The 12,544-nt window shown below is 34.5% G+C and overlaps 1 protein-coding gene across 1 annotated transcript; it reads right to left on the bottom strand.

Annotated features, from left to right (window-relative positions):
- Positions 1-484: 484 nt before the first annotated feature.
- Positions 485-3,409, bottom strand: LOC130951655 (pollen receptor-like kinase 3). Its single transcript, XM_057880350.1, has 2 exons — positions 1,768-3,409; positions 485-1,314 (listed from the first exon to the last, which is right to left on the bottom strand). Exons 1-2 carry the CDS (start codon positions 2,861-2,863, stop codon positions 572-574), a joined length of 1,839 nt encoding a protein of 612 aa, XP_057736333.1. The 5' UTR covers positions 2,864-3,409; the 3' UTR covers positions 485-571.
- Positions 3,410-12,544: the final 9,135 nt, after the last annotated feature.

The raw sequence follows: 12,544 nt of genomic DNA, 5'->3' as shown, positions 1-12,544 counted from the left end.
TTCTTTGTATGGGAACGTTGAATTTTGGCAATAATATTTGATTGTTGACATGTTTATTCTTAATCTTCACCAATAATGTTGTCCTTATTGTTGACGTCATTGAAGGACAAAAACTCAATTTCTTAATCTTCACCAATTTCATTATCGATCTTGGTCTTTTAAGTATACTTTCACCATATTAGAGAGCTCCAAAAAAGATTTTAAAGCAGTTTACGTATATATATAGCTTTATCCTATAGTCCTATGGTTACAAATAATTAAACTTGTTACATACAAAACTTAAGCATGTCCCTAATCTACAAAAGCTTGAATTCAAAGAGAAAGTATATATAGGATAAATATGGAGAAATAAGATACTAAAAATGCCCTGCACATAAAATATTAGTCATTAAATTAACAACTATATGTTTATACATATTTACACTTGTTATGTTTTATATTTCAATACATATTCAATATAAATAACTAACTACTAGATGATCTTTTATGTACATATAACATAATTTATAAAATTCACTCAATAATAAATCAACATGAATTTTAGATATATAAATCTTTTATTTTTAGTTACTTAGGCTGTTGTATTATATGAGGAGAAGGAGCCAAATTCATAATAGTCTTGGCTTCCAAAGCTTTCTGAACCATCCATATGTCTCTTCTGATATTCCTCACCTTGTCCTTGATTCCGTGACATATTGGAATCTGCAAAGCCATCTTTGAGAGATGTTACGACCTCTGTTGTTCCACTCTGCCTTGCTATCTCTTCTATTCTTCTTATGGCCTCCTTGATGTCGATTCGTTGTTCGGGGTTACTTTCTGTGCAAGCAGCACCTACATGAAGAAGTTGGACCATTTGGCCTATTGAAATTTTGTTGTTTGCAATCTGAGGATCAAGCAACTCTGACTCCCTTCCCTCAGAAATTGCTGACGTAACCCATTCGACTACGTCGATTCCGCCCTTCTTGTTGCTAAGATATTGAGAAGGGAATTTTCCGGTGAGGATCTCGAGTATAACAACTCCAAGACAATACACGTCACTTTTATGTGAAACTTGGCCTCGTGCGGCTTCTGGAGCCTTATAAGCAAAAAGAGCTTGTGTTGCAGTGGAAGGATTAACCATTTGGCTAAATCCATAATCTACAAGCATTGGCTGGTAATCTGGTCCTAATAAAACATTACTAGACTTGAGATTGCCATGGGGTACATTAGAAGAAGCTAGTTCTGTGTGAAGATAACGCATCCCTTCAGCAATTCCCCTTACAATCTTTAAACGTGCTGGCCAATCCAATTCAGCATGAGATGGTCCCCTGTCACCTATAAGAAATATAAAACTTAGAAATAATATTTATATACCAAGATAACCCCAACATAGGGTAGGTTTTTGTCGGTCTAATTAAGGATCACTTTTAGTTACTTATTTCCTGCAATGGTTAGGGAATTTCTTTCCCTCCTCTTTTTGTCTATCGTTGTAATTATCCATGCTATCAAACAAAAATTATAATTTTCATTTTTGTGCGACTAATTTTTCTTGTACTAATTGTAAAGATATTTAAGATTTAGAATACTAACTAATAATACATGATACAAAAAATTTCTTCACATATTTATCTATCTTATTTTTCAAATCCTTGATCTAAATTATCTAACATATTCAATAGTAAAATTTATGTCCATAATACATTAAATTAATTGCAAACTATTTTATATAACTAACATATTCAATAGTAAAATCACAATAGAAATTATGAGCTAGGTATGAAGTGTTACCATGAAGCAAAAACAATAGACTGCTCCCAGGGACATACTCGGACATAATTAGTTTCTCATCCTTTCTGAAATGGTAAGCCAAAGGGGTTAAGATATTCAAATGTTTTAGCCTCCCAAGCCTACAAATCTCAGCATCAAAACTTTTTTTCTCCAACGCATTCATCTCCCTTGTCCTCTTCACCACCACCGCCACCCCATTAGACATCACAGCTTTATAACATGACCCAAGCCCACCATTTCCTAGCACTTCCGCCGCCGCCTTCATCAAATCTGACAACCCGAAAACCCCCTTCTCATCATTCACAACCACAAGCTCCCCTACCCCCTTGCTTCCTCCATGACAAGATCCTCTCTTACTTGATCCTTTTCTGCTAACTACCGTTGTCACCGCCGGTGCCCCTTCTCTTTTCACCGGCTGACTCACCTGAACCTCCACGGACTCTCCGGCAATACTACCGTTGTTTCTAAACCTACCAAACTCCTCATTGTCCTTATTCCGCTTCGACCGGACAATGAAGAAAACAATAAGCGCCACAAGCAACAAGCTCGTTAAGGCAAAGCCAGCAATCTGCAGTTTGTTGTTCCAGCTCCCATTCGTCACAGGCAGGGGAATAACCGTCTCTTCTGGAAGCTTCTCACATGGCTTCCCAATCTTTTTACCACAAATACCATCATTTCCTGCGAAAGAACTCTCATCGAACTTCGATAAAGCCTGTGGAACTTCACCTTCCAATTTGTTATATGACAAATCGAGGTCCACCAATGAAGGATTCGCAAGATTTGGGATGTTTCCACTAAACTGATTATTCTCCAGATGCAACTCAACAAGCTGAGGGATCTCGGCTAATGATGCTGGGATTTGACCTGTGAATTCGTTGTTAGAAAGCCACAATTTCTTCAGAGACCTCATTCTCTGAAAATAATCTGTGGGAATATTCCCAGAGAATTTGTTTCCTGACAAATACATGGCCTTCAAGAATCCTATTCTGTTGAGCTGCGGAATTGAACCTGAGAAAGAGTTGTTCACAAGGCTGATGGTTCTGAGATTCTTGAGTTCGAGCAATGTATCAACGTCTATTTCACCCAATAGCCCCATTCCTCCAAGACGAAGCCCTGAGAGTTGGTAGAGAAATCCTTAAGGACATAAAATATGAAATCGGAACAAGATTTAAATAGTTTAAATCTAAATTGATTGACTTAATACAAATTTTATAAAATGCATTGACTTATTTAAAGTTATAATATTAGAAGATTTTAAGAGTTAAATCGAGGTTTTAGCGATTATGCCTGAGACTAATCCGTTGACGCAGACAACACCATCCCATTGATGGTCTTTAGAGCACGGAACAGAGTTAGCCACCCAACTACCTAACGCTTGGGCATTGGAGAATGAGTTTTTGAGGGTCAGTAAAGCTTCAGCTTCTGACATGGAAAATGTCACTGCGACGTGGATGACTACGGTGGTGAACATGTAGTAGAAGAGGAGAGTTGGCCGGAGGCCGGTTATTGCCGGAGCTACGGCCATTACTTTTTGCTGAAATTTGATGTTTCGGAACGTATTGGCTGCTATGGAACGTGGATGCGAATTTCTGTCTGGTCATTTTTTCATGCGCTACTTTTTCGTTTCTCCTTTACTCTTGTGACCCCTACATGTATGTGTGTGTAGGATTTTGCTATTGAGATATTACAATAGGGCCTCACAACGAAACCAAAGGAGGGTCATGGATTCTCGGGAGACAAGTTTAAAATTTTCGTTGAACAAGTCAAAGCATGCTAAGTGAAAGTTTTTATAATTTTTTATTGGATAAATTACTACCTAATGTATTGGAAAATCATATCACTCGCTTGAAATATGTGAATCACAAAAAATCCCCCGAAAATATAGTAAGTGTTATAAAAATAACTAAACTTAAACTAAGTTGTTTTTTTATAATGGTGTCTAATATTTATTCCTAGGATTTAAAAATAAAAAAATAAACTCTACTTTATTTTATTTTTATTTTTAGATAAATTAAATGAAAATTTTATAAGCATCAAAGACTCTACCATCATAATAAGATAAAAGCTCGCAATTATTTAATTACTTGTTGTATGATATTTTTAAAACAAATTTCAGCTAGTAAAATTTCTGGCCCCATTCCCTATTGTGAATCCTAATTATCCAATTGAAAGTTAAATTCCTAAATTGCCTTTATAACACTACTAGTATTGACTATTGTCAAAATTTGAGAGTCTACGTCATCATTCAGAAATAAAACCCTTTTTCTCTGTTGCCATTACCATTAAAGGTCTTCACTGATTGTGTGCACTTGTTCTTCATGCGATTGTTGTTGCTGTGACGACCTTTGCGGTTTCCTAGGGTTCAGCTACACAAGTATGGCTCCTTCTTTCTTAGCTTCTTGTTGCTCCAACAAAAAGCATTAGTTGCCATCAGAGCTTTAACTTTCCAAACACAACACACGTGATTCGCGGCATTTTAGTTTGATCGTTTTCTATTTGATCTTCCTCCAATATTTTTATATATTTTAATTTTAAATAAATAGTTATTTTTTATTATCAATAATTCAAATACCGATAAAACTAATTATAAAAAATTGAAATTAATCTAATGCCCATAAAAGATATTATCTGTTTGACAAAATTAGACTTTTTTTTGCATATAAAAAAAATATTTGTCTTATACAATAAGATGGATGTTTATAAAGTATTTACACTATTATAATATCGGTACAAAATGTAATCTGCGATTAGCTTTTTTGCAGGTTGCGTTTTGCTTTAAAAAAAATATTTTCAAACTTGCAAAACGCAGGTTGCGTTTTGCATTTTTTTCCGTTTTGAAAACACAACGCAGGTTGCGTTTTGCTTTTTCAAATTTTTTTTCGTAAAACCTGCAAAACACAGGTTGCATTTTATAAAGTGTAGGCTGCGTTTTACTTAAATAAAATATTTTAATCCGAGAACCTTACCTATAAATACCATTGTCATTCATCTCTCTTTCATACTTGTAGGGTTTTTTGTGTGACAATTAGTAGTGTCAAATAATTTTTGATGTGGTGAGGTGAGGTTGAGACTATGGAAGGTATCGCAAATTTGCAAGTGCATTATAACGGTGAGATCTTACCAAACACAAGTGAAGGAGTGACTTTTATTTGTGAATATCTGGTTTCTTTTGCTATTCCATGCACTATCAGTTTTGCAGAGTTGCAAAATGGTCTTTGTGAGAATATACAAAGTCGCATTTCGAAGAGGGTGAACAATATTTTATACAGAAATCCTATACAAGTATTTGGTGGGCTAATACAATTTCAAATAATGTCCATCACTGACGATGCATGTATGCAGGAGATGTTCTATATTCATCAACAAACCATATTTCAAATGCCGATGATAGAGTTTGAACAACATTTGGGGCTGGATGCGGTTGGTGATGAGGTGAATATGGATGAACTCGGGGATATAGATTGGGCTAAAGATAACAACAACAGTAAGACGAATTCGAAGCCAACTACGAAATCGATGATGAAAACTATGACAAATACGAGGCAGGCAATCCAACGGTGCAAAATAAAGAAACTGCAATTGTCAACTTGCACCCCTTAGGTGTTTCATCTTTTATGCGAACTCTGGATCTCGCAGCCATGCATGCTTTGGAGTTTTTTTAGTATGCAAATATGTGTACGTTATGTTTATTAATTAAAGTTACCATTACCGTTTCTTCATTTAGCCTTGACCGACTAATGATGGTTTGCATTTGATAGGTGAAGGCAATGATGTAGCAGAAGATGGTGAGTTTAGTATCGAAATAGAATTTTGTTCTAGAGAGTCGGTGATCTCTATAATCAAAAGCTACACTATCGTTAAAGGAGTTGATTACACTGTGTATGAATCAAAGCCGCAAATATTCTACGCAAAATGCAAATAGTATGGTACATGATGTGATTGGCTTATCCGAGCTACCTTGATTCGAAAGAAAAGTTATTGGGAGATCAGGAGTTACAATGACAAACGCACGTGCACCATAGGGATGATTTCACATGATCATGTCAAGTTGGACTCAGACATGATTGCAGATGTTATCAGGTCGTTGATTGAAGCAAATCCATCGATAAAGGTGAAATCTATTATTGAAAAAGTTTAATCTAGGTTCAACTACACTGTAAGTTACTAAAAGGCTTGGTAGCAAAAGTCTGTTGCAAAAATTTTTGGTAATTGGGAAGTTTCTTATCAGACTCTACCAGTGTGGTTAAAAGCAATGACCACTTACATGCTAGGTGGATGGTACACACTTTTATAGAAAATATAAATGTGCACTTTTAGTTGCAGCTGCACAAGACGGGAACCAAAACATTGTGCCGATTATTTTTGTGATCATAGAGGATGAGACGACATATGCATGGAAATTTTTTCTCACTAATATATGAAGATATGTTATTACCCGAGATGGCGTGGGCATTATTTCTGACTGCCATAACTTCATCGAGGCAACAGTGGCTCATAGTAATGGTCCATGGGAATCACCAAGAGTGTGGCACATGTTCTACTTCAAACACATTGGATCCAACTTCTTAAGAAAGTTCAAGGTTCCCTACTTACATAAACTTGTGGTTAACATAGGTATCTGAATTTGCTATTATGACTTTATTCTTAGTCATTTATGGTGTCTGTTTATGATAAAATGGTTTGTTTTATAGGCTATTCTAGGACGGAGCATGAGTACAACAAAAACTACCAAAGGCTTAAAGAGCGGGGTGAGGCATAAAAGAATTGTTTACTCAGAAGAGTATCGAGGCTCATGAGTGCGTTTGCGACGAATTCACGTATTCGGAATTTGCCATTCAACGAGTTTAAGAAAGTTTTTGACGTGCAGGAAATATAGTTATCAACCGGTTCGACAGGCACAATGAGATGGTTGAGGTTCATGAAATTTGAGACAGTTCTATATACACTATTAATCTTGTGCAATGGCATTGCGATTGTGGTCATTTCCAGGTCAAACGACTTCCATGTCACCACGTTCTTGCATGTTGTACCAATGAGCGTCTTGATTGGCAAGTATACGTACATGACGTGTACAAGATGTCCGAAATTTGCAAGGTCTAGAGATGCGAGTTTGTTCCGATGGGTGACCCATCTACGTGGCCTAGATATGATGGAACAAAGGTGATCGCCAGTTGGACATAGAGGCATGGGACTAAAAGACGATCGCAATCAACTCGCTACTTGAATAAGATGGATTCGTGGGATATGCACGCTCCTCGCCGGTGTACTCTATATGGATGAGAGGGACATAGCCGTAGTCAATATTCCCAGTGCACAGGTCCAAGATCTGGTGGAGGTAAATAGCGGCTAAACTTTCCTAGTGTAGTTTTCACTTTTTTATGTAATTTTTTTATGTTAACTTATATATGTAACTTGTTTACGTATTTAAGCGTGTGCAATTTTTTATGTATGTGTTAAAAAAAATCAAACTTGCAATAATAAGGAATAGAACAAACGGAAACGTCTAAATATAAAATCAATTGCGTACAATAATAAAGACAATAATAAAAAGAAATGTCCAATGATAAAATCAAACGTACAATAATAATACATACATTGATCAAGACAAGAAATAGAGATCAAATGCATTAGGTTATTTCTTTGCAAGCAACTTCGTCGCTTTCTTCAAATAATACAATGGAGTGTATTTCTTTGGGGGAGCAATCATTGTACGTAGATTATATGGACAATCCTCAGAAGCACTCGCATCCTGACCACTAGGTTCACCACCCCCATAAGCATCCAAAGCACTAACATCCGGCATGCTGGCTCTGCCAGTGTCATAAATACCAGAAGCACTCATGTCCAAAACACTCGCTCCACCACTTAATACTCGTGCTGCATATCAGCCTCTCCGAACCCATCGTCCTCCTACAAATATTTGTTCAAATCAATTAGTACGGAAGCACGAGGTGGTTCAACAGCACGCAGTGATTCGAAAACACGTGGAGGTTCAACAGCACGCGGTGGTCGATCCATGAAAAAGTCACTAGCATGACCTAATACAAAGAGATTATCAAAATACGGCTCAGAAGCAGCAGGCCTTTGTTGAGATAGCTAAAATAAATAATCGGTGTCTCTCAGTACCTGTGACAAATTGATGACGTCAAATATAACTAACAAACTGAAGTGGCCTTCTGCTGGAATTACCATTTGTGGTATCTATGGCTCTGCTGGTAGCTGTGGTTGTGATTGCAGTTTCGGCTCATAAGATGGAACTGATGTTGTTGCTCATAAGCCAGAAACTGATGATGTTGGCCATAGGCCAGTACCTGATAATGTTACTCATATGTCGATACATGAAACTGTTGCTCATAACGCAGAACCTGATACTGTTGTTCATAAACCGATATCTGATAATGTTGCTCAAAAACCGATAACTGATATTGTTGCTCAAAAACCGATAACTGATACTGTTGCTCATAAGGGAGAAATGGTTGTTGTTCCTTGTAAGGGAGATATGGCTGCTGAGGTCCAGGTGTTGGCGGGGTTATGCCTGTGGTTCATTCACCTCGGGGTTTGCATGCGGAACTCTATCTAACAACCTTAGATGATTGCTGTACCGCTGTGTGTACCAATCATAGTACATCGGAAGAGGGTGAAAGTCTTTGATTGCATCTCCTGGTTACAGTATTTAGCGCTTAGAAATCCACATATCGACCCAATGACCATTCTTTTCCCTCTAGTCATGGTTTTGTGTACCGATCAGCTGCCTACAATGAGCATCTCCAATCTGAAATGCTTCTTCTATTGGAAGTTGTAGACGCCCAAATTGGCGTCTCACTCGATCTGTTGGGTGCCATTTTATACACTCGAATGATACTAACAGAGACTTTGTGGAGCACACTAACAGATTTACGGGTAGGTCATTAGGAACCACCACTCCCATATATGGCTGCCATATAAATTAGAAATCAATTAATACAACGACAATCAATTAAATTATTAAACATAATAAACTTCTTAACAAAATGTCTTAAAACATACTTTATTGACTCCCATGTCATCTAGTTATTGCCTAAAGTGCGTCGTAGACCTTCGTGTATATCTTGGTAGCCGATGCCAATGACTCCACCTAAATCAGTTTAGAATGGTTATAATCAACATAATAATGTATAATAATAATAATAATAATAATAATAATAATAATAATAATGAAAATAATAATGACGATAACCATTACCGTTGTCCAATTGAAACACCAACTACTGGAAGCTCATTGTGAGGAACAGGTGCTATAAACGTCATATGCTCCCATGTCCAAACAAAAAGCAAAATAAGGGGGTCGTCCATCTCTTTAAAGTTCTATCGTGATGCATGACACAATGATCTATACAGATGTGTCGAACTAGTTGTCCCCAACTGTAGCTACGAAAGCGATGAAAATCTAAAAAAAGAGGTAAAAACTTCGAGTTTACAGAATTCGTCGACTTGTCTGAAAATACAACAATTCCAAGTAAGCAAAATATGTGAGCCGGACATATATACTGCCAATCGAACCCAAGGTGTCTAACGGTTCGATGTCTTTGCATTGCCGAACTTATGTTAGGTTTACTTTCCCCAATATGTGATTGTCCGGACCGGGCATCCTATCAGAAACGGCTAAGTAGTTCTCAACCAAGAACTCATGACTATTGTCTGTTTTGCCCGTCACGGACTCCCCATTAGGCCAAGAATATATGTCATAACTTCTAAAGTGACAATCACTTCGCCAGCTGAGAAGTGGAACGTATGATTTTCATGTCTCCATCGCTCTACCAAAACACTCAATAGTGCAGAATGTCCCCTCAATTTGTCTATTCGCAAAATGCGATAAAACCCAATTGATACAAAGGCAACTGCAGTTATTTCTTTATAGTTTTTTTAGTAGATCAAATTTTTTAGACAATAAATTTCTGTTAGTCTTTAGAAAAAAATAATAATAATAAGGTAAGGACACTTCACACAACAATAATAATATATAGCAGTAGTATTTAATAGTAGTAACTACACCTAATAATAATAATAATAATAAACAACCTTTTGTTATAATAATAATAATAATAATAATAATAGTAATAGTAACGATACTACACAACAATAATAATAATAACAGTAGTATTTAATAATAATAACTACATCTACAACAACAACAACTAATAATAATAATAATAATAATAATAATAATAATAATAATAATAATAATAATAATAATAATAATAATAAAGGTAAAAAATCTAAATAAACCAATGGGAGAATTTTATTACCCAAATCAACCAAAACAAAAAATTTTTCAGCAATCCACCAACGAACAAATATATATAATTCGAATCATGTTGATTCGAATTATATATATTTGTTCGTTGGTGGATTGCTGAAAAATTTTTTGTTTTGGTTAATTTGGATAACAAAATTCTCCCATTGATTTATTTAGGTTTTTTACCCTAATAATAATAATAATAATAATAAAATAATAATAATAATAATAATATATTAACAGCAACATTAATAGCCGTAACAATAATAACATAATAATAAATACTCAGTAGTGTACTAGTACTACTAATAATGTTAACAGTAATAATAATATAACAGCCGTGTACTTCTACACAACATAATAATAATAATAATAATAATAATAATAATAATAATAATAATAATAATAATAAACATATAAAAAATTTATATGTTAAGAATTATCTAGATGTTTAACAACATGCTCTCCAGTTAATGTAAAATTATGAATTATTTTATTTAAATTAAATTTAAAAAATAAAAATAAAAATTTGTGTCAATGAATAAATAAATTTAAGTTCTTCATTTTCTCTACACATGAAGAAATTGTAAAACGCAAATCATGAGTGATGAAGTAATAGGTATATAAACAAGAAAAAGGAGAAAAAATAATTAATATTTTTGACACGTGTCGTACATGCATCGAATTAAAGGATGGTGCATCTGTAAAATGCAGGTCGTGCTTTGGTCTCGTCACCTAAAAAACACCGGTTCCATTTTGCATGGTCCTGGTTAAAGGAGAGAAACGTTTTGTCCATGCAACCCATGTTTTGCAGAGGATATTTTCTTCTTCTTTTTCTGTTTAGGGTAAAACGCAAGTTACATTTTGCAGATAGTGTTTTCTTTTTTTTTCGTTTAGTGTAAAACGCAACTTGCATTTTGTAGATAGTGTCTTCTTCTTGTTTTCATTACTAGTAAAATACAGACTGCGTTTTGCAGGCCTGTAAATGTACATGTCTACAGTTTAGCATAATACACCATGATACAATATGTATAATAATACTTTTTTTCTATTTTTAAATTATTTTCTGACAAAATTAACTATACGTTAACTTTGAATTAACACTGTTAATAAATTCTATTAATCTTCTTTTTAATTTTTTATTTTTCCTTCTCTGTCATTCTCTCTTTTTCCAATTTTATCACTATTGTTGTCACCACTATCACCACCACCTCTTTTCACCTTCTTCTTACTTTTCTTCTTTAAAAAAAATTCGAATAAAATTTTACTCAATGAATCATCATCAATTTATTAGAATTTTAATCAAATTTTACTCATATAAGCACATTTAACACAATGAATCAAATCATCCATAAACTCTAAGTTCAAACAACTTATTCTCTTACATTATTTTGCGTTTTTTTTTGTGTGCATTTTTTTCTTCTTCAATCTGCATAGGCGGATTAGATATTAAGGAGGACTACAAATTTAGTTTGTATAGTAGACGAGGTCAATAACAATAAGAGTTACTATCATAGTTATTGCTAAGGTGTAAAAGAGAGAAACTCAGGGCATGCAAGTGAGAGAGAGGTGGGGAGGCAAAGAAAACGGAGGGAAGAGAGAAAGAGAAAAGAAGAAAAAGAAAGAAGTAGAAAAAAGAGAAGGTGAGGAGATAGAGACAATAGGAGAGAATGTTATTGTTGTTTATAAGATAGATAATGACAAATTAAAGAGGGATAGAGAGATAGAATAAAGAGATAATGGCGTTGCTATTGTTATTCTTGATATTTGCCCTCTTTTTGATTTTGCCTTTATTGTAATTTGTTAGGAGTAATTGTTCTGTTACCATATGTTTGAGGTAGAATAATAACAGAAATTGAGACTATATGTGATAGTAGTGATGATGTAGTGACGAACAAATTGTTCTGTTACCATATGTTTGAGGTAGAATAATAACAGAAATTGAGACTATATGTGGTAGTAGTGATGATGTAGTGACGAACAAATGTGACACTGGTAGAAAGAAAATGAAAGAGAATAAAAAGAGATATGGTAGAATTTGAATGAGAGAGGATAGAGATGATGATAAAAAAAGAGAATAACAATAGTATTTTAAAATAAAGTTGAAATATAGTTAATATTTTGTTAGTTTTATCAAATAGATGATATTTTTTGTGGGTATTAAATTAATTTCAATCTATTATGATTAGCTTTGTCAGCACCTGAATTTTGGATAATCGAAAATGACTATTTACTTTTTAAATTTTTTTTTAAAAAATCTATATATATGACAATGGACGGATAAGGACAAATTTTTGCACTATCTCACTCGGTCTCGTCCTATCTGATAATAAAATTTTGCATCTTAATTTGCTCTGTAAATAGGATATTCATTTTGTCTATACTACTTTTGTATACCGAAATTTCAATTTTGTCTCATTTTGAATAGAAATCCATTTTACACCGAATCAAGTAATTATCCGTCTTAATCAATTAGGTTGTATTTGGTTATGAGAACAGAAT

This window comes from Arachis stenosperma, chromosome 9, assembly GCF_014773155.1.
Source record: "Arachis stenosperma cultivar V10309 chromosome 9, arast.V10309.gnm1.PFL2, whole genome shotgun sequence".
Taxonomy (NCBI): domain Eukaryota; kingdom Viridiplantae; phylum Streptophyta; class Magnoliopsida; order Fabales; family Fabaceae; genus Arachis; species Arachis stenosperma.
This window is presented reverse-complemented; position numbering and strand designations above follow the sequence as displayed.

Bases quoted from the DNA above. Each gene is read 5' to 3' on its own strand.
- LOC130951655 (XM_057880350.1), bottom strand. From the start codon at position 2,863: ATGGGGCTATTGGGTGAAATAGACGTTGATACATTGCTCGAACTCAAG. The intron at 1,315-1,767 runs GTAACACTTCAT...TATTTCTTATAG, and splicing joins TCTATTGTTTTTGCTTCATG to GTGACAGGGGACCATCTCAT.